The 23035-nt window shown below is 42.6% G+C and overlaps 2 protein-coding genes across 2 annotated transcripts in view; both read left to right on the forward strand.

Annotated features, from left to right (window-relative positions):
* cep76 (centrosomal protein 76) overlaps window positions 1-19115 on the forward strand; it is a 96351-nt gene extending 77236 nt beyond the window's left edge. Inside the window, exon 13 of the mRNA XM_031868565.1 lies at window positions 15419-19115. Coding sequence (XP_031724425.1) covers window positions 15419-15494 — 76 coding nt within the window. The 3' untranslated portion in view covers window positions 15495-19115. The remainder of the gene's footprint in view (window positions 1-15418) is intronic.
* A 2460-nt stretch (window positions 19116-21575) lies between these two features.
* On the forward strand, window positions 21576-22807 carry LOC116395107 (homeodomain-interacting protein kinase 2-like; the record flags this gene model as incomplete). Its single annotated transcript, XM_031868686.1, has 1 exon — window positions 21576-22807. A coding segment is annotated over one exon (1218 nt), but the record flags the coding sequence as incomplete, so codon positions are not given.
* Between the last annotated feature and the right edge of the window lie 228 nt (window positions 22808-23035).

Raw genomic sequence — 23035 nt, forward strand, 5'->3', positions numbered from 1 at the left:
GAGCAAGAGGCTGAATGGTGGTCTCTTCTACTTCTCTCTCTACAAACACAAAAAAAACTATTGTTCTACTTTGTATGTGTCAAGACAAAAAAAAAATGCGTTAATTGCCAATCGATACAGGCTATTATCAGCTAATGGAAAATATGTTTATATTGTTTTACCACAGTAGCAATGCCCCATTGTGAAACGTTGTGGTTAGGTTTAGACAACAACACTACTTGGTTAAGGTTAGGAAAAAGATCATGGCTTGTGTTCAAATAATAACATTACACAAAGCGTATACTGTAACAATGTAACTAACATATAATGTTAAGTAATAACAATAATAAGTCCACAATTACTTCTGGTTTAACACAGGACATTAATAGTGGTCTCCAGGAAACAAGTCCTGTGTTTGTTTGACCCGTCCACCCGCCCTTAGTGGACTTTCTTGCCTGCTTGTTATTATACCACATATTCCAATAACTGTCAATCCCAAACGTCCACATTTAACATTCCCGTGGTTTGCAGCAATGTACAATGACAAAAAAAATTCCGGCAGCTGGGCTGTGACATGAACAGAAACGGGTAAACACAATAATTAGGACGTGACATGATGAAGACGGCATCAAGCTCAATGATTAGATGTTTCTTTCCAAAATTCTTCTCGGAAGTCAGAGTTTTCACATTCTCACCAAAGAACCAATGCAGTTCTTCATCGTCTGTACTGATGGTTTAACCAGGAGAGTTTCATGTCCATCCAGGTCTTGAAGTGCTCCAACTGCCATTCAACTAGCATTGTCTATGCAGAACACATACTCATGTACACCTGAAATATCTCATTCCACTTAGCTACTTCATAAGTATAGAAATTGGACTCAAAAACACTGCAGTGCAGCAAGAAGGTGGAACGCAGGAAAGTGGAAATAATACTTCTATTGCTAAGTAAGGAATCAAATATAACAATCTTATTATGCAGAGTGTGAGGCCCTGTCTGTACAGTTCTCTGTGTTAAGTGCGTCTGCTACCAGCCTGTTCCCCCCAACTGCATTTTCAAACTCGCTCAAGGATGTATCAATGCCGACGTGGTTGCCCTGCATGGGCATCTGTGTTGGCTATCTGGCCAGGAGTACGTGACGGTGAGTGTGCGGAAGTGCACTATATGCCTGTGTGTGTAGCTCTCCATTTTACAGCTGGTGGGTGGCAGGGCCGAGCAGGACCAGCTGGCCGGCTGTACAGGGCACCGCGGTGCCCTCTGACCCCCCCGGCCTGGCGGGGGATCCGGGCCAACGGTGGCATGGCCATAAATCCACGGACACAGAGCATGTGGAGGCATTCAGGAGGCAGACACATCACCTGCTGCCTGCCAGCACGCCGCCTCCCTCGCTGCCCTCCTCCACCGCAGAGCCTTTGCTCTCTGTCAAGTGCAATTGTTCCCATGGAAATAGAGAGAAACACAGTGCTTTTGTTGAAACAGGAGAGTTGAAAAACAATGGAGTTCAGATTGTTGGAGTCATGCACCGTTTTCTGGCAATTTTCTACACACTTGGGGTTTGTGTACATATTTCAGTCTAACGCTCTAATGTTCTACCCTGGAAGAATTTACCATCTTTTGTCCCCCACTGTGACACCCCAATGACAGAAGAAAAAAACTAATGGCAACCAAACCATAGGACTACTCCCAAAAATATATATATAAAAAGGAGAAACAGAGGAACAAATGAGCAAACACCCCCCCATGAGGCCCATTTCTATTTGTCAAATGTGTCACATAGAAACCCAAGTCTCTGCTGATTGGATTTTGATGAAACTTGGGATAATGATGCATTTCACAACAGCGTTCCAACACTTTCTAAATCATCTTTATTTCAGACACCACTGACTGGATTTTGATAAAACTTGCAGGAACGACGCAGCTCACCATTCCATTCAAGATGACATAGATCACTGTGAACCACCATAAATACACTTAAACACACAGACACTGAAGAGAAAAAAAGCCTATCTTTCCATTTAAGGGCAAAACTAAAGACGACGACAACTTAAGCTGTCAGATCTGAGCAAAAACAAAACCTTTTAATGTCCAAATGTCAGCTGCGCTGCTTATTACATGACATTTCAGAGAGCACCATTGAAATGTCTTGTCTAACTCTGGTATTTGGAGGAGTAAACAAACACAACGCTGTGTAATTACAGACTTAATTAACTCATGTGCTTGACTGGAGGACGGGGACAGAGAGACCAAAGAGGCTGAGACGTTCTCCTCTCCATTGATTCCCAATCAGTACACAGGGGCAGCTCAGTACACAGTTTAAAGATGTTCACTCCTTGAATTAAATCCAGCATTTTGGACATTTAGGAGACATTATTTATTCATTCATACCAGTCGCATCCTCATTTTTATTCCTTCAGAAATTGTCCCAATTATCAGCAGAGTGACATACAGCACAGACCAGTATATGTTCCGTCCTCTGTGAAAAAGACGCCTTCACCCTCCTCCACCTGCAAAGTTGCAAGATGTTTACACTAAATATAACAGCAAAATGTTTGCTGTCAACATATTTCATTCGTTTTCCCTATAATATCTTCCTGTTGCAGCTGAACGTCCTTTGGCTGTGTTTAGGCACAGCATTTGGTTCATGGGAAATATTGTGGTCTTTGTTAAGTATTAAAGTCAGCAGTGACTTGAAGCACGAGGCAGAATGTGTTTTAATATTTAACTAAAACCACAAACTTTCCCTTACCCCAACTAGCAGACTAAAGGTCAACCACATGCATGGAACACTTTTACTTACAGGTCTAGTGTGTAAGATCTCAAGGCATCTAGCAGTGAGGTTGCAAATCGCAACCCGACCGAAACTTCTCCGATGTACCAAGGGTGTAGCAGAACCAGCGTTTGGTTTGTCCACTCTCATCCTCTCAGTCTACAAAGCCCTGAAACCCCACCCCCTCCATTGCACAGGGTGCTATCCATAGACTGTATATAAGAAGAGGATGTAGTCATCGTGATTTCACCATTTGGTTTGTGGAATGCCGTTATGAGGCCTTGAGCCATCTTGGATTACGGCCGCCGCAATGTTTTTTTCGCAACCAATGAACGGACCGTATCATACTTGGAATCCGTATACGGCTCTGGTAGCGGCAGCCACCTGTCAATCACAGTAAGCCCGCCCTAAAGCATACACTGCTTTATGGCCTATTTGACTCTAAATGGACCATCATTTAAGAAATAAGAAAAAAGAAGACTTGAAACTAGTGATTAAGACCATAAACTTACAATGTTTACTGAGATAATAAATCAAGTGAGAAGTAGTCATTTTCTCATAGACTTCTATACAATCAGACTTGCAACAGGAGGAGTTGCCCCCTGGTGGCCAGTAGAGAGAATGTAAGTTTTAAGACACTTCCACATCGGCTTCACCGCCTGGTGCATGTTTATTAAACTTGTATTAATATTGAACGTGCCGTGTCCAAATTGACATTGCGTGTCCTTGCATTCATAGCAATGCACCCACCAATTGGGAAGTAGATCAAATAAATGGTTCTTGATATGCTAAGAACACACAGACAGAGAGTCCTTGCTTTATAGTTAGATGACACTGCTACAATGCCATCTCTGGGACAAATGGCACCAAATTTGTCACAGACACTCAGAGATCATATCTACAAATGTCCACCAAATATAGTTCCAATAGCGAATAGCTTCCTGAAGATACATTTTTTTGTAATGTAAGTTCTGCCCACAGCATTGGAGCAAACTTTTAGGGCCGGCTATAGCAAAACTGTATGGAACATAAAAAAGAAGACCAAAAAAAACTTTTGCTGGCTTGGTCCAGAGATGTGCTGTACCAAATTGGGTGACGGTTGCTCAAGATTTGGTGGAGGAGCAGCAGCGGTAAAACAATCCATGCGATTAATCACGATTAAATATTTTAATCGTTGCCCAGCACTAATTATAATTTATAAAAATAAATTTCCCATTATCTTATTTTCTCATTGCACAGCTACTGTCTACCTCAGTTGCTCTGCTTCCAGTGCAGCTTGTTTTAAGTAGAGCTTTTATCCAATCAGATCTCACCTCTGTGTCTCTAGGTAAGAAGAGAGGCCCGAGGCCTGCAGACTCACAAGTGAATCCCTTTGCAGTTTAAGTGAATGGGGACGATATTGTAGATTGTCATAGTGTTCAACCAATCAGATCTTTAGTTTGACATGTTGGGCGTATTCTTTGCCATGCCAGAGCCTGCTAGCTGGCCTACAAGTACGTGATTGGTCAGTGGGCTAGCGTGACATGTTGGGCGGTGACAATCCCAATATCTGCTGCCTCTGTTGAGCGGACATTTTCAGCCCTCAAACACATTAAAACGTATTCAAAAAATACAACTGGGGAGGCTCGACTGTCTTCACTGGCTCAATGAATCGAGAAGGACTTCTTACTGGAACTAAAACGCACGGATGTACTGAACAACCGTGAGATTAAACTCTTTGTTAACAAAGAAAGGAGGATGGACTTTATCTTTAAATAGTGAACAGCAGCTCTGGTAAGTTAAATGCGTTTGTTTTTACATCTGCAGTAGCTTTAAGATGCTTGTTTATATATTATTATTTGTATAACTTGTTTTTATGAAGATTGATTTTTGTTTGGTTTAATATGTGATAGGAACCATTGTTACGTCCAATGTTGCTCTGGGGACATATTTAGCAGGTGCCAGTGTTGCCAACTTGGCGACTCTCTCGCTAAATCTGGCGACTTTCCAAACCCTCTTGGTGACTTTTTTTGTCAAAAGCTACTAGTGACAAATCTAGCGACTTGTTCTGGTGTTGTTGGAGACTTTTGTGGTGTTTTGACTCGTGAAAGCACATACCGTTCTGCATTGTCGTGAACGAGCAGCGAGGAGCTGCCGTGAGCACCTCCGCTGCCCCAAAGCACACAGGCGCAGCAGTCAGAGCAGAGAGGAGACGCACTCTATCTATAGGTGTTGGCTTCATTTTGTCACGAAACAAATAATAACCGTAGCTGTGTTTCAGCTGCAGGACAGCAGTGAAGGCCCAGGTATAAAATGCACGGCCCGCCACTGAGTCGTACAGTAGTAGACTGTGTATTTCTTACATTTCACTCACTTGTAATTTTAGAAACTAGCCTGATGCTCTAAGCCGTTTTCTCACATGCTGTAAAAATCAAGTTATCTGCTGGAGGGAGTGCTACGCTAAATACAAGTGTAGTTCAAGAGGAAAGGGATTGCTCTGAACCTTTACCAATCCAGTTCTGTGGTTGGAATCCATAATATTTGTTTTTGGTAGACTACAGGTGTCTCAGTATAGACCTTAGACACACACAGGTGTATCCTATTCCATTTACAGGTCCCACTGAGCCATTCATGTTATTACACCCGTGTTATTATCTTTATCCAGATTTTATATTGTGAGACCTGATTACTAAACTGTGTGCATTGAACTCATTTTAGCATGTAGGAGCTCTCTTTGAACTCACATGCACACACACATCCGTGGTTCTCAAACTTATTCTGTCATTCCCCCCTTTGGAGGAAAAGAAGGTTTCAAATTGATGATAATAATTTCATTGTCAACAGTAAGCTGAGCACGTTGTCTAGCTCGTCATGGGAGCATTGTCTGTTTTCATTTTCGTCCCTGTCAAATATCTGTCCATTCTGTTAACCTAGACTATTTGTCTGAAAGGACACCATTGCTATTGTTGTAGCTGATTTATTTTCCTCTGTGCCCCAACAAGAGGGCACGCCCCATACTTTGAGAACTACTGTCCTAACACCAACCTAAACCTAATTCTAACTTGAACCTGAAAACCATGTCTGAACCTCAAACGGGCATTTGAAGAAGAAGTGAGGACTGGCCAAAATGTCCTCACTTTCCAAAAAACTTGTCCTGAATCTTAAGTTCTAAAACTGTAACCGGTCCTCACAAAGATAGCTGTACAAACAAACACACACACACACATGAAGGAACGCACAGCAGCACCTAAGTCAACAGAGTAGGTGACAGGGAGACGGACTATTGGCCACTAGCTCAGAGTCATTTAGTCTAGACTCCAGATGTTGGCAGAACATAACCCAGCACACACCTACCCACCTACCCACTCACATACACACACACGCACATTATACAAACACACACACACACATATTATACAAACAGTGTGAATACAGCAATCCTGTCTTCACAAGGCAGCATCCCTGCCAGATGTCACTAAGTGTTGATAGACTATCACCACTGTTGGAAACCACTGTGTGTGGGAGTGTTTGTATTTGTCTGTGCGTGTGTGTGTGTGTGTGTGTGCGCACATTGTGCTACCGTATTGGAGTGTGCACATTTAAAATGTGTTTTCCTGCATATTTGTGTGTGTGTGCAATATACATAAAGCCGAGCCTCGGAGCAGCTTGAACAGTAGCACCTCGCAGCAGGAGCCGGTGCAGATAGGGCTGCTCTGTTTGACGAGGTGCTAAATGTTTGTTGTTCTTTTTGAATGTCTAATTTGTTGCCATAACATATGCTCGTCTTCAGCTGTTGAGTGAGGATTATGAACGACAGACCGTAGAAGACTGTGCTCCGTCGTTACAAAGGCTTCAAACTGCAAATGTTCTCAACTTCTAGCAGGGGCACAGCAGGAGCCGACGAACTCGCTGACAGCGATTGATTGATAAGTGGCTGCTTTGACACCAAGAGGCACGTGTGATTGTTTTCACAGCAAAGTAGTGACATATCAAACTGCCAGTGTCTCCATTTATCACGCACAATCGCCGTCATCTGTCTGTCTTATAAAATGTCTTTCATGGTGAGGTGTCTTACTTTGCAGCAGTGCTTCACATATGTATCACTTAGAACTAGTTGAGTCTTTGAGGGATTCTCCGTAACTATTATATTACTTCTTTTATGTGTTCAATGAGGCAAACATGCAACTTTCATAGTTTTTGTGTTGTAGTGGAGCAGGTGGCCCCAAATGCAGGAGACTGCAGGTAACAGGAAGTCAAAGAAAAATAATCTATATTTACAGTTCATGCAGAATAAAAAAGAAACAAAGATGCCACAAAGACTTAAGAGAAAAGCAGGACTTAAATGCAAACTAATGGAACGAGGGGCATTAGGTGCAGGCTGGCGCAGAAGCTCAGGCGAGGGGAGTGAGGTGATTAGTCGAGAGAACAGGCAGGGAGCTGATTGGCTGGGAAGATAACGAGGCTGATTCAGAGCAGGTGTGTAGATGGGCAGAGGAGGGAAAGGCAGTACAGGAACACGGGAGGACAAACAAAACAAAAACCTAAAACCCAGAAAACAACTCAGTAAATAAAGAAAAAGTCTGAGGGCATCCGGACATAGAGCCATGCTGCGACTAATGAAATGAACCAACTGTCTTTTGTCAAAGAGTTTCAGGTTTGATTGACTTAGCTGACCCTGAATAAGATGCGCACTAACAAAGGCAAACTGGACCGTCCGTGTTTGGACAATGACTGATAACGGGTGTCAACAAGAAACATGAAGGATCACATCTGCATCTGCAGCCATGTTGACCTAACAACACACAGCCAGCCGGGCACACACACACACACACACACACTAGCAGGAGGTGTTGTTGTCTGGGCTCCACTACAGTCCATCTGTTGTCCAGTCAGAAGGTGAACCTGGGGGGGGGGGCTGTCCAACAGCAGGGGTGGGGTGGGGTGGTGGAGGAGTTTGTGCGATGGCTGAGAGGAAATCCTTGCACCGAGACCAGAATTGTTCGAACCCAGGCCTCGCTAAAAATTGGTCTGGTGGTGACTTTGGCGAGGTCTGACCTAGTTCCTACTTTCCTGAACAGGTGGTGCGAGGCTCGGGCAGAGCAGCCCCACAACTTGGTGATGTGTGGTAATTTGACTCGACCCTGTTCCCATTTTTGCTTATTTATAGATCAAATTATAATGAGTTGTCCGACCATCAGTGTCCACACACTCTGTGACCTTGTGACTCCGTCCAGAGCGTGCACCATATGTGTGTTTATCAGTGAGATGAACTGCATCTTCACGCGTGTGCTTTCATAAACTATACTGAGCAGATGTTTAAGGTGCCTGTCTGATATAGTTATTCTCATCCTACATCTACCCCATTGTGAATAGGGGGGGGGGGGGGGGGTCTGTGACCTCAGTGTGGTGTCACTACTTGGTCTATTAAGAAGCTTTCAGTGGATAACAAAAGCAATTGATTGGGCGTTAAGCTCACATTCACTACAAGATGCTGAAAATCCCAAAAGTATGTGAGGAATGCAGGGCTGGCGCAAAGTCATTCATCATTAGTGGTCCTTGTATTGCCTCCAGTGATGAGAGCTGCACGATATATCCTCGTACAATGGTTCATAGGTTACTTTCTGAAATGTTATATTTCGTGAGTTTTCCTACGTCACCTGATTACATACGAACTGATTACATTGGTTATATATGAAGTAGAGTGCATTGCTGTCGTAGGTATAGCTACAAACACTGTATGAGAACACCTAAACTACGTTTTACATATGTTTTTTGTACAGTATGAGCATGTCATGTACCGGGGAAAATAAACCTTGCTAGTGAAGGTAATCAAGGCAGCAATTACTTTAACTTTATAATAAGATGACATAAACATTATAGGAGACAGAATTGCTTTTACCCAAGAGTTAATTGCGATTTGGGTGAATGTAAATAAAAGTACATTAAGAGCAATGATAAGACCCACAGCATGTGTATGTGATGGGATACCGTCTACACTCGAAGTCCTACTCGCTCCATTGACTTCCACCTTCACTTACTCCATCAACGACTCTTCTCCACCTCCATCTCTTCGTCCCTCCATCTGTCCTCAGTGTCCACCTTGCTTTCGCTCCAACCACCTTCTCACTCAGACCTCCATCCTCTCGCCGTCCCCTCTCCCTCCAGCCTCTCTGGGCTGTCGACACACCTCGCCTCCCCACCTTGTCTCCTTCCCATTAACTTTGGAGCAGATGGCAGGGCCCCGCTCTCTCTCTGTGTGAGCTTGACTGACAGGGGCTGGCCATCAACCTCCGCAGACGACCAGTCATATGCCGCTCTGCCCCGTCTCTCTACCCTCCATCGTCCTGTCCTTTAACTCTCCTTTTCCGCGTTCTCCTCCAAACCTCCTCCCATTTTCATCCTTGCTTTATATTTCCTCCACCTTTCTACTCCTCCTCTTCTTGCAACCTGTTTCCTATATCTCCTAGTAGTAATAGAAGAGATGTTAACAGCTCCCTAATGCTTGACTGTGATAAACATGGCATTACTTAAAACATAAAGTAAAGCCTGTGCACTTTAAATATAACGTTCACAGGCAGGAATACCACCACCATGGCTATCACAAATGACATTCAGCTTCTCCTAAAAATGACTTTCTCATTCAACAAAACTGCATTGTCAATTGCGTTACAAGGGGAAAGTATTTTCTCTGGGTTGTTGGGCAACAACTTGGTTGTTTGGCAACCACAGTCCATCTGGGTATGCCATATTAGCTTAATAAAATAGAATAAACAGTGTATAATATAGTTTTTCTTAAAGTCTGTTTCTGCTTTCTGTTTCCAAGCACATATTTTTATAACATTTACTTAAAAAAGAAAATCTTTAGTCAGTTTGGGGGAATGTATCTGGAAACCAGTCAAACCAGGAAATCCTGACCTCAGCACTTCTATATTATATGGCTGCAGCCACTAATTTACATATAAACATATTGTGAAGTTCATCTCTTTCTATCTCTACTTTTATTCCACCATCCTCATTCTCTCCCCCCCTCTCTTCTGGCCAATTTCCAATCCAACGCCTCCACCCCGCCTCATGGAAACTACTAACTTGCATGTACAAACTCTGCTGTTTGAAAATGAGGAAGTGCAGGTCATGTGTGTGTGTGTGTGTGTGTGTGTGTGTGAGAAAGAGACAGAACAAAGGATTGTGTTTCAGTTGCTTCTAGCACAGTTCCCCTTGCTGTGCTCCTGACCTCTGAGAGCAAGAAAGAGAAACATCCTCCCAATTTTTTCCTCTCCTCTCCTCTCCTCTCTTCTTCATGTGTTTTCTGGGTGAATGCTGGGGTGAGCAGGTGGGAGTCTTCAGCTGCTGATGACAGGCCAAAACCTCCCCATCACCACTAAAAGCGGGCCCGGGAAAGACTTCCGGCTCAATGTCAAATGTGCTGCATCAGAACGACATCTTAGCTGCCACGATTTCATCTCCGAGAAGCTCTATCATCTGAAACAGCACCTCCTGTTTCTGTCAAGGTCTTTGCAAAACAAAAGCAGAAGGAGGCACTTACATGACGGCATTACTTTTGTAGAAACTGTACTCTTCACTGTTGTGATTCATCGCTGAGGCGAATTGATTTTCTTCCTCTCTCCAGGGAAGAAGTAGGTCTCTGTCCCTCTGAAGACAGTAAACGGGCCACATAAATAGAGTGGCAGGATGGGGAGGAAATGAGCGAGGATCCATCTTCAACGCACCGCAGAGAAACAGCTGTTTCAGGTCACAGGCAAAGATAAGCCTCCTCATCTCTCCTCTCTCCCTCTTCCCCTTTTCAGTCTCTCGCTCTCTCTCTCAAACGTTCGCCACTCCACCCGACCTCCTTTAATCAGCCTCTCGCCGCCTCCGTTTCACTCCTTCTCCGTGGCTCTCTTTCTGATCTGTGGCTCTAACGGGAAAGTGCTCTTTGTGCTCATCCTTTCTTAACCTTCACAGTCCCGGGATGCTTCGTTAAAAAACACAGCACAGATGGGACACCTTGATGACTAAGCTTAAAATTTCCTCCTGAAATAAAAGATGTTCTCAACATCTGGGCATGGGTCCAGAATAGTTCATGAAAATGACCTTTAAATCATGTGTATGTCTTGGACCTCTGGTGGTTATTTTCTATAGGCAAAAGTGATATAAAACATAGCTGTAATGTTATAATTTGACCCCAATGATGAGCAGTATCAGAAAACCTCTGGGTCTGAAAAGGGGGCGACTCCTCTGGTTGTATAGAAGTCTATGAGAAAATGACTCTACTTCTCTCTTGATTTATTACCTCAGTAAACATTGTAAACATGAGTTTATGGTCTCAATCTCCAGTTTCAAGTCTTCTTCAATACAGCATGATGTTCATTTAGTAAATGATGGTCCATTTAGAGTCACATAGACCATAAAGCAGAGTATGCTTTAGGGTGGGGCTTACTGTGATTGACAGGTCGCTGCTGCTACCAGAGCTGTATATGGCATCTCTACATCACTCCTCCACATTCCAAATATGGTAACTTCCATTCATTGGTGGTGAAAAAAACCAACATGGCGACGGCTGTAATTTAAGATGGCAACAGACACTGAACTCGAGGCTTCAAAACAGCAGTCCACAAACGTGACGTCACGATGACTACGTCCACTACTTTTATACAGTCTATGGTGAACACACAGATGACTAATGTAAACTATAGGACAACGCCTCACGTGAAAATTATAAGATATCAGTGTTATTTTGACTCATTCTCAGAGTTTGGCTGAATTTTGGGTATTCTTGACTTCCTGTTAGTAAGTAGTTGGCTTTTTAAAATTTGTTTTAAAGCTGATTTCTGTAAATTTAGATTGTATGCAGCCAGTAATGGAGGTGTTGAGGTGTTAGACATTACAGGTTGCACCTTTAACCAATAGATCACTTTGAAAGGTCCTCGCTTTAAGTTACCACACTTGAATCCTCAATCATAAGTCCTGATGTCAGACCTAGATAATTAAAGTTGACCTGACTAAAACTTGACAAACTTTTTTTAATTACGCTGACTTGATAACATATGAGTTGATATTTTACAGTAGAGAACGAGCTGGGTGGGGCCGTTCCGTCGTGTTCACTGTCTTGACTTGCAGACAACTTTTCTTTGACTCAAAATTGCACTGTTAGAGTTACACTATGTCGGAGCTGAGATACACTAGATGTGGTAATATCTTCCCTTGCTGCATTGAATCCCTCCTCTTTTACTGATAACGCTGTGTTGTCTGTGCATGCGCTGGATTACACTATAGAGGCTCTAGACAGCTTATTCAGAGTGTGTGTGTAGGCACACTCTATACGTGTTAGTGTATGTGCGTTGACCCGGACTGTGGAGACCTCTAGACAGCTTATTCACAGCAGACAGATAGCAGCAGAATTCTTATCTAGCCTACCTTCTCTGATAGTGTATTGATGGGCCAATCTGCCTCAGACTGCTGGATTCAGGAACAAAGGCACTGATAAGTATGGTAGGAAAGTGCAGAGGACTGCGGGGGATTTAAAGCATTAAAGAAAAAAAAAAAAGAAAAATACCCTGTCCACCCCCCTGCATTTGTGTTGTAAATGGTTGGGGCTGTGAAATTATAAAGCTCAGCTCCGGGCTGAATTCTACAACACGGTCGCTTCAGCGTGACGGAAAGAAGACGATTCAGAGCTGCTGTTCTTGGGTCACCGTGGGTCACATGCAGTGTGTCATGTAATAAAACAAGAGTTAGAGGTGAAATGAAAGCGCTCAGAACTCAACAGCTACACAGTAAAGGTTTTAGGTTGGGTCAATGTGTGTACTATAACACAAGCCAATGTAAGGCTGTGTTGTGAGCTTAGATAATAAATGGAATCTTCATGAACACTGACATTTTGAATATTGTAAATTCCAGAAACGGATGCGGTTGAGATGATTGATAGCAATAGTATTAATTGTGCTGTAGTTTCTTGAAATGTGCCAAATGAAATAAAAATGGTCACTCTTGTTTATATTACAGGAAGTAAAGAAATGTTACAAGCCTAAGGTTTACCCAGATAAAGGATGAATCTCCCAGGCTTTCTCCCAGGTAACAGGCTAACGTACAGTAAATGTTTTGTATTTAATAGTCCACTTTATCGTTGTGAATCGTCCATGTTTAAGAGATCAACTTCTGAACAATATATATTATCAGTAAAAAGATCAATAGAAAAAAATAAAGAAACTAATTTCCTATATCATTGGACAAATCTAAAATATATTGGAATGTTATTATTTTTATTTTTTTCAAATACCACAATTCTGGCTCCTTACTAAATACCATAGGCTGTATATATAAGAAATGGGCATAGTCACTGTGAGGTCACCCATTAGTTTATGGACTACGGTTTTGAAGCATTTTGGTAATCGCCGTCTTGCTTTTTGGAACCAGAAGTAACTGGAGAGGGTGGAGCTAAGTATGACTGAACATTGAATAAGACAGTTTGAGGCAACTAAAACAAATGTTACAATTAACTTTCATGAACTGAAAACACAGACCTGACAACGCTGTGGTAGCAACCTGTTAATCAAAAGGTAGCCACACCCTAAAGCATACCCTGCTTTATGGTCTATTTCACAATCACAATCAGAACCGTTTATTGCCAAGGAAGTTTGCACCTACAAGGAATTTGTCGTGGCGGGTGGTGCGTAACATTTAACAATAAACAATAACATTAAACTATCAACAACAATCAACACAGTGCACGAAAAATATTTATGTTTTACTCTAAATGGACCATCATTTACTAAATGATCATCATGCTGTATTGAAGAAGACTTGAAACTAGAGATTGAGACCATAAACTCATGTTTACAATGTTTACTGAGGTAATAAATCAAGAGAGAAGTAGAGTCATTTCCTCATAGACTTCTATACAACCAGAGGAGTCGCCCCCTGCTGGTCAGTAGAGAGAATGCAGCTTTAAGACACTTCTGTATTGGCTTTACTTGTCAGACCCGGAGGTGGCCGCCTGCTAAATACCCGCAAAACTTCCCATCATCCTCAGCTGTACTTTATGTTTAGTGTTATTTATCAAATATTAGCATGCTCACACACAAAAAAAAGGTAAACATCATACCTACCAAACATCAGCATGATAGCATAAGCGTCAGCCGAACATAGTTGCTAGCATGGCTGTAGACTCACATTTGGTATAGAGGCTGGTTGAGACTCCCGATTGCTTTGTCAGCAGTCTTATTATATGGTAATTTTTACCAGTGTCACAAAAAAGGCACCTTTGGACACTTTCACAGAGATTTGTTAGATGATGACAAGATAGAAGATAAAATCATTATTCTTCTGCATGAGGCCATTTCATATTATTGCCTAATGTTTGACAAGGGTAATTTGATCATGTATTTAAAAAAGGGGCTCCTACATACTGTCTATCTACACATTAGAAGCTAACTGTCAACAAATTCTCATGCATCCATTCTGAAAACTATATTTATTCCTTCCATTTGTCTTGACTTACCGCTACAGGGAAAAAATGTAAACAAATGACTGTTTTCCTTCTGACAGATCCAATATACATTACTGAAAAGTGATTTATCACATTGATATGCAAGTCGTGTTTGAGTTTGAAAAAGTTTTTGGATTAAAACATTGGTCAATTAAAAGTTATTCCCCTCCATCCAGCTCGGTAATTCTGCTTGATGGAGTTGAAAACTTTTTCACTCGACCTTGGTCTCCTTTCAGATTCCATCTGAGTCTTAGCGATGTGTGTGTGGGTGTATTCTGTATGTGCGCGTGTGCCTTCTCTCCCGCTGTTTGTACGTGCAGTTGCTTCCGTGCGTTCTTACGTAGGCACACATATATATGTATATATATATATATATATATATATATATTTGTATATGTCTGTTTACATCCATGCGCGTGACCGCATGTGTGAGTTGAGTGCAATAAATTCTCTGACGTCTTATGATTAATTTATGTCTTACCTGCCTTTTTACTGAATTACTCGGCAGGCCCTCTGGGGTTTGTGCTGCACGCAGTGCTGCAAATAACAGCTCAAATGAAAAAATGCAAATGATCAGGTTGGATCCAGCACCAAATCCATAGGGAGCGCTTACACACACACACACACACACACACACACACACACACACAGATGAGAACACAACCAGGCAAACAAACTCCGGCTCCTATTGCCGTTTCCCTCTCCCTCTTTAACTTTCCTCCCCCTCTCTGTCTCCATCCATCTATTCTCTCTCTCCTTCTCTCTTTCTTGCTTTGGGGAGAGGAAGCCGGATGAATATCAGCAGGGGTCAGAGAAATGCTTGCAGTGAATAACAGAGGCATAATAAACAGAAGCCTTCACTCAAATTATGAGTGCAGCAGTTTCACACACACACACACACACACACACACAGGCTCAGGAACACGGCGCACTCACAGCCACACAAAGGAATCCAATCAATCAGCAAAGTTGCCTTATCTCTCACATATGAAAATGGAACTTCAGAAATTAGCTCATTTATTTTGGACAATTAGGGTTATTGAAGTGTGACAGTGAAAATTTAGTGTTCACTGAGGCGTATGCCCGGCAACAATAGCAGGGAGCCAATTGAGTGCGAGAGGCATTTAAAGCTGTAGTATTTACTTATCAATGTAACCGGCGCTCTGTGTTGATCTCATTAAAACCTCTCTCTCTGTGTTCCTTTCTTTAGACAGGATGGAGCCAGAGAGAGGAGCGGAGGAGAGGAGAGACAGGAGCAGTCATCCCTGTCGCATGTGATATTATAGCCTGATCAAAAAACACAAAAATTGGAAAGAGGGAACACGCAGAGAGTTCTGAAAAACAGGTCCTACCTGTGAAATAAAGGAGCTCTGCCGCTTCTTGGAATTCAATATCTTGAAGGTAAAAGGGTTCACCGCGGCTGGGTTTCCTTGCTGATGATATTACTCATTCCACTGTGCACAAACTCCAATACTGCTGTGTAGAAAAGTCATCCAAGTGTCCGATATCTGTGGTCTTCCAGAGTCCCTGCAATGTAAGAAATACATTTCCCATGCTTTGTTTTTCATTGTTTTTCCAAATAGTATTTTTAAAAACCATGCTGTGGTTTTTTACGGGAGTCTTAGACCTTTTCATGGCTAATTTTATGGTACTTGAAAGTAATACCTAACCAATTATATCACAACATTAACTACCTGGCATTGTGTGTTTCTTCAGGACTGAGACAAGGCTGATATGAAACATATATAAGAAACATAGTTTTGGTTCAGACAAATTTAACGCATTCCCTGGTTTGCAGAAACGTACAATGCCAACATTCTTTCTGGCGACATGTTTCTTGACTCTGTGCTGAAGCTTTCTTGGGGTGAAGACTACGACTCTCAGTGCAGGACGTCTCTGATCTGTACACCAACCGTACAGACAAGATTAATACACACGTAGCAGGTCGATTTCTCACACTTTCTCAAAGTTTTCTTCAATACTTCATCTCATTTACAGCAAGTAACGATGATACATCACTGTGCTTCCATTCTGAACAACGAACCACTTTACAATGTTGATTCATCTCCTTTGCGAAGTAAGCTGAAGGCACGGTATTCATTTTGTTTAAGACTTGATGAAAAAGTAGCGCGGAGATGAATGATCATTTGTTGCAGCAGCTTCTCTGCTACCAATTCCAACTACTGCACCGAGCTGTTGACAGAGACAAACCACAGCGGCACATCTGTACATGCAGACGTCTCACCTGTAAAACAACACTGCACACACTGCTAATAACAATACCTTATCAATATGCAGCACTCCAACAGCTACCTAAGAAGTCCGAGATTGCATTTTTAAATGAAGTACTGACTTTTGCTTCATTTCCTGTCCAAAGTCTGCATAATTCATCACAATTTACTGTGGTAGTTGATTTTAATCAGGCCGCTTCTGAAGAAAAGGGGGGTTGTGATAATCTTCAGGGATACAAATAAGGAAACAGTGACAGGGGCCATCTATAAAGTGATAAATATTTAAGATGCCGTTTTAATAAGTGATACTCGCTACATAAAAGCAGTGTTTGGTATGGCCTCCCAGTCGTCATTACATATTCAGATGCTGGTGTGTTGTTTTTCTTTTGTTTTTTCTGTGCCATCAGCATCTCTTTAATATTAACACCTCCGCAGATGGATTTCTGATTGCCTGGCTAAATGTGTCTATCCCCTGCTTCTAAATTATTTTTGCGATTATCATTATTAATAGCTTTTCTGTTTGCAGTCAATTTACATCCCACTCTTTGAGCGGTGTCTGCGTCTCTGCGACATCGTTTCCCCTCCCGCCTCCATGTTCTCGTTCTCTCTCGTTTCGCTCTCCGTCTGAGGAGGCTCGGCTCCGTGTGGACGGAGGATTTATTGGATCTCATCGCCAACTATGCGAGCCATAATATAAACCATCCAGTAATGTATTCTATATGTAAATAGAGGAGGGTGACTATAGCACCAACACTTCATTACTCAGAGTGTGTGCCGTGTGTGTGTGTTGAAATGCAGATTTCGGTCTGGAGATCTCCGGCTGCAGAGTGTCTGACTAGTGATCAGCTGAGCTAATCAATCTCATCTCTGCATTGTGGCCGGCTCAGGGATGAAGACAAGAGTCATGGTTTTTCATGCTCTGGTCAGTTTTTGGGATATTGTGTCTTCTTTCAGACTAGTAGAAAGGAAAAGAAGAAGAAAAAAACCCACATGTAGGTGTTCATGTTACTACTTTGACTCTAAATTCACCAGAAGATTTCATTTGATGATGTCTCATTTTGTTTGTTCATATATCATTCACAGCCTGATTTATACAACATTGTATTCCTAAAAATATGGTGAAAATGTATTTTTTATGGCTGTTGACAGTATTTTCTGATTTATGGAGTGATACAGAGATATCCAAAATCTCCTTCTAATATGTCACCAAAATGAAACAAGAACCTGGCTATATCCAATGTTCAGATTTATACAACAAGCAAATATTTAAGATAACGCGCCATTTGCATATTTTAACACACAAGTTCAGAAAACTTGTATTACAAAAAGCAATTGCCTTAATGAACTAGGGAAGTTTCTTGGTGATATCTATTCGGTAAAAGTTTGACTCTATTCACCTGTAGTGCCTCCAGTTCTACTGTAGTTCTATTCTCCTCCTGTTCTCAGAGTAAGAGCTTAAAGAAAGCACCATATTTCACATGTAAGTCTCCGAGTCCTCTGGGCCCCTATCTAGGCCTACTGGTTCCATGTATTCCCCAAATCAAACCATTGCCATTTTCCAATTCAATTTTATTTGTAAAGCCCAAAATCACACATGTGCCCCAGAGGGCTTTACAATCTGTACAGCATACTATAAAAATGAAGAAACCTCAGAGCGACGGAGGAGGGATCCCTCTTCCAAGATTTTTAGAAGGATCCACACACCTGTTCCCACTTTATTTATCTGCTCTGCTCGGCCCTTCCTGCCTCCTCACCTGCATCACCCACCTGCCTCCAATTCCCTCTGATTACACCCAGCTCTTCTTATGTGCTTCTACGAGCCCCGTTTCTGTGTGTCTTTCCAGTTTCTTGTTGTTTCTATGCAGTGACCTTTCTTAGTTACCTGTCTACCGGACCAACTGTCATTGAAGTCTTCTTTAAACATAAACCCCCGGAATTCATCTGTCTGCATTTGGAATTGTTCCTTGTCCAGCAATATCCCGCCGTGACACTGGCACAGTGAGGAGTGATATTCCAGCCCAGTAAGGCAAGGCAAGGCAAGTTTATTTGTATAGCACATTTCAACAACAAAGTAATTCAAAGTGCTTCACATAAAACCATTAAAAGCATCAAAACATAAGGCACTCTAACCCGGCCTCCCTGAAGTCTTATTTAGCGTGGGACTCCAACCCTGCCTCGGGACTCTAACCGGACAATTGGACGCGGGACTCTGACCCCGTCTAGACGCGGGACTCCAACCCCGTCTCGGGACTCTAACCCGGCCTCCCTGAGGACTTATTTAGTGTGGGACTCCAACCCCGCCTCGGGACTCTAACCCGGACAATTGGACGTGGGACTCTAACCCCGTCTAGACGCGGAACTCCAACCCCGTCTCGACGCGGGACTCCAACCCCGTCTCGGGACTCTAACCCGGCCTCTCTGAGGTCTTATTTAGCGTGGGACTCCAACCCCGCCTCGGGACTCTAACCCGGACAATTGGACGTGGGACTCTAACCCCGTCTCGACGTGGGACTCTAACCCCATCTCAGGACTCTAACCCGGCCTCTCTGAGGTCTTTCAATGACACTTTTTATCGGTTTACCAGGACTTTTCAGACATCGTAACGTAACATCACTAAATGTCGTGTTTTCAATCAGCAGTATTTGGAAATTGATTAATATCAAAAAAAAACAAAAAAAAAACAGTGTAAGAAATAAAATACAGTAGTTAAATGCAGAAATGCAGGAAATTGATTAATATATTAATTGAATGTGGTTCAATTAAAGGCAGCAGCAAACAGAAAAGTCTTCAATCTTGATTTAAAGGAGCTGAGGGTCTCAGCAGACCTGCAGCTTTCTGAGACTTTGTTCCAGATATGTGGAGCAGAGAAACTGAACGCTGCTTCTCCATGTTTAGTTCTGACTCTGGGAACAGAAAGTAGAAAGTACCCCAGTATTCCTGACCTTTAAGTGCTTTGAATTGCCTCACCATAAAAACGTTAACATGCCCTTAGATGCAGGAGCGTATATTGTAGGTAGAGTTGTTTCCGATACCTGTATCAGAAATGCCTCAGATTCAGAACAAAGGCCGGATGCACTGATCTAATACCACATTGTATCATTTATCAGCTTATTTACACTGAACAGGAACAACAACAACACGTGTAACTCGCTACCCGATCCGTATGTTCTGCCTGATCGGTACTGAGCATGTGCAACTCTCAACAGAGATGAGAAAGAACCCAGATGGCTCACTCGTCAGCTACTTCCATCCAGCGAACATTTTTTGTTTCCTGGAGCTGATGATGGAAGTAGCTGACGAGTGAGCCATCTCGCTTCTGCACATGCTCAGTGCCAATCAGACAGGGGCTAGACGAGAGATTAGCGTTAGCCACGTACTTCACAGTGAACAGATTTTGCAGTTATGTTTGGAATTAACCTTCAACAGTTTGTTTTTGTTATGTTGTTAGAAAAAGACGGGAAGAATTCAGTTTTATATTTCCTACCAAATGTATCTGTACATCCTTCTTAGGAGAAAGGAGTGAACAGTTAAGCTTTTTATGCATGAAACATATAAATGCATAAATTCATCATCAGTTTATTTTGTGTTCATACAGCTGTAGTAAACCAGCCGACGTGTGGCTTGCTAGACACAGTGAATACAGCTCGATAAAATCCATGGAGCTCCTCTGGACAATATTATGAACCCAGACATGACGGCGTTTAGTTTCCCGGGATATCTGTGACTTCCACAACACGTACTAAGCAGAAATAGAGGTTATTTTTTTCATGGTTAATGGCGGACAGTTGAAAGGCTTTCAGGGCGATAAGCCGCGCCCCCTCTCCGGCGCGTCCAGCGCGATTCACACATGAACACAAATGGTCCCCGGCGTTTTGACCGGCGGCACGAATACGCGGCGCGATGAATTCGTTTGGTGTGAGCTCAGCATTACTGTGAGGAATTTAAGTTTTGAAGCTCCTAATTATGGATATTATGTGATACAGTGTATTTACTTGTAAAGGTTTTGAATCATGGAGTGTTGTCATTTCATGCATTGAGTGAAAGAGGGGGGTTTGAGGAATGTGCTGGAGGGGGGGTTGTGTGAAAGTGGCTGGGTGAGGTGTGAAGATCAAAACAATGGATCAACAGCCTAGGAGGGGCTTGTTGGCTTCAGCCAATCATTGAGCTGATCGATATGTAATGTGAGACTTTTCAGAGACTTTGGGGGAAAAAGGAGATGTGAATCCAGGAGAGATTCAGACCTCCTCGGTACCATGGGGCAGATACACCAATCTGTCGTGTGGTGCGGACGGGGCCTCAATTTCATGGAATTTATGTTTATTTTGTTCTTAGTAGTAGATTCGGTTTGTAACTGTTTGTATCTGACAGGCACCACTGACCTTTAATGAAATCCGCCCCATTGCACGTCAGCTACTTGTAGCATTTAAAGCCCTGAAGGGTATCGACCTCCTTCACACAGACCTGAAAACTGACAATGTTATGCTCGTCAACCACCAGGATGATCCCTTCAGGGTGAAATTAATTGACTTTGGTTTGGCCATTCCAGCCTCAGAAGTAACGGAAAGAATGATTATGCAACCTTGTGCATACAGAGCTCCAGAGGTGACCTTGGGCCTCCCCATATCTGAAGCCATCGACATGTGGGCACTGGGCTGTCTCCTGGCAGAACTGTTTTTTGGCCGGGACCTCTTCACTGACAACTCAACATACAACGTAATAAAAACTGTTTGCCATCTACTCGGCCAGCCAGAAGACCACCTGCTGAATACTGGAAAGTACACCAACCAGTATTTCAACAGGGATTACTGCTCTCCCAATTCAAGATGGAGACTAAAGACGTCAAAAGAGTACAAGGTGGCAACCGGTATCCAGACAATTTCAAAGTGGGATTTCGACACTGTCGGAACTTTGGATGAAGCAGTAGAGTTCTACTCAAATGCAAATACTTGTGTTGAACATGAAGACATAATGGCATTTTTAAATCTCCTAAAACGGTTTGCTCGATCCAAATGCTGCAACAAGAATCACCCCCGGTCAAGCCCTAGACCATAGTTTTATTACAATGGCTCACTTGGTAGATCACATAGAGATCTATTCTTATCCAAATGCTGCCTATGATTTGATGACTGTCCCCCCCCCCCATTTGATTCAGGTGAATCAACTGACTCAAGAGATGGATTCTCAGACACAGACAGCTCCAGGTATGAGACCGCAGACTCCATAGCATACAATGGTGATCCTCCAACTCCACAAGAACCAATTCAGATACAAAAGAATGACATACTCTGTAACAAGTCTGTACAATACAGAGTATTTGACTTAATTGGAGAAGGAGGCTTTGGAAAAGTAGCCAAGTGTGTCAACTTGAAAACAAAGGAGATTACGGCCATCAAGATCCACAAAGACTTTATAGATCACATCACAGAAGTGAAAATGCTGAAACAACTCAGGACCCTTGACCCAGAGGAAAACAACTTGGTGAGATTCGAAGACAGTTTCATATTCAAAGGCATGTCTTGCATCGCCTTCCAGATGCTGGACATGAACCTTTGGGATTTGATGGATCAGAGACAGGCACCACTGACCCTTAATGAAATCTGCCCCATAACACGTCAGCTACTTGTAGCATTTAAAGCCCTGAAGGGTATCGGCATCCTTCACACAGACCTGAAACCTGACAATGTTATGATCGTCAACCACCAGGATGAGCCCTTCAAGGTGAAATTAATTGACTTTGGTTTGGCCATTCCAGCCTCAGAAGTAAGAGAAGGAATGATTGTGCAAACTTGTGCATACAGAGCTCCAGAGGTGACCTTGGGCCTCCCCATATCTGAAGCCATCGACATGTGGGCACTGGGCTGTGTCCTGGCAGAACTGTTTTTTGGCGGGAACCTCTTCAATGAAGACTCAACATACAACGTAATGAAAACTGTTTGCCATCTACTCGGCCAGCCAGAAGACCACCTGCTGAATGCTGGAAAGTACACCAACCACTATTTCAACAGGGATTACTGCTCTCCCAATTCAAGATGGAGACTAAAGACATCAAAAGAGTTCAAGGAGGCAACCGGTATCCAGACAATTTCAAATTGGATTTTCGACACTGTCGGAACTTTGGATGAAGCAGTAGAGTTCTACTCAAATGCAAATACTTGTGTTGAACATGAAGACATAATGGCATTTTTAAATCTCCTAAAACGGTTGCTCGATCCAAATGCTGCAACAAGAATCACCCCCAGTGAAGCCTTAAACCATTGTTTCGTTACAATGGCTCACATGGAAGATCACATGGATACCTATTCTTATCCAAATGCTGCCTATGATTTGATGGTCGATGGTAGCATACAACTGTGATCCGCCAACTCCACAAGAACCAATTCAGATACAAAAGAATGTCATGGGGTTATTTACTGCAAGGGTACTTCTACTTTTTCGAATGCAGGACTTTTACTCGCCATGACATTCTTTTACTGCAGTGAAGGATCTGAATAATTTTTCCTCCACTAATGACTTGTAAGTGAGTTTGGCAAACAGTTAATATACAAACAGTGGTTCTTAACCCTGGCTCCAGATCCTTGACTAGATTAAGGATCTGG

The sequence above is a fragment of the Anarrhichthys ocellatus genome, unplaced genomic scaffold (genome assembly GCF_004355925.1).
Source record: "Anarrhichthys ocellatus isolate YVR2014 unplaced genomic scaffold, GSC_Weel_1.0 scaffold43, whole genome shotgun sequence".
NCBI lineage: Eukaryota > Metazoa > Chordata > Actinopteri > Perciformes > Anarhichadidae > Anarrhichthys > Anarrhichthys ocellatus.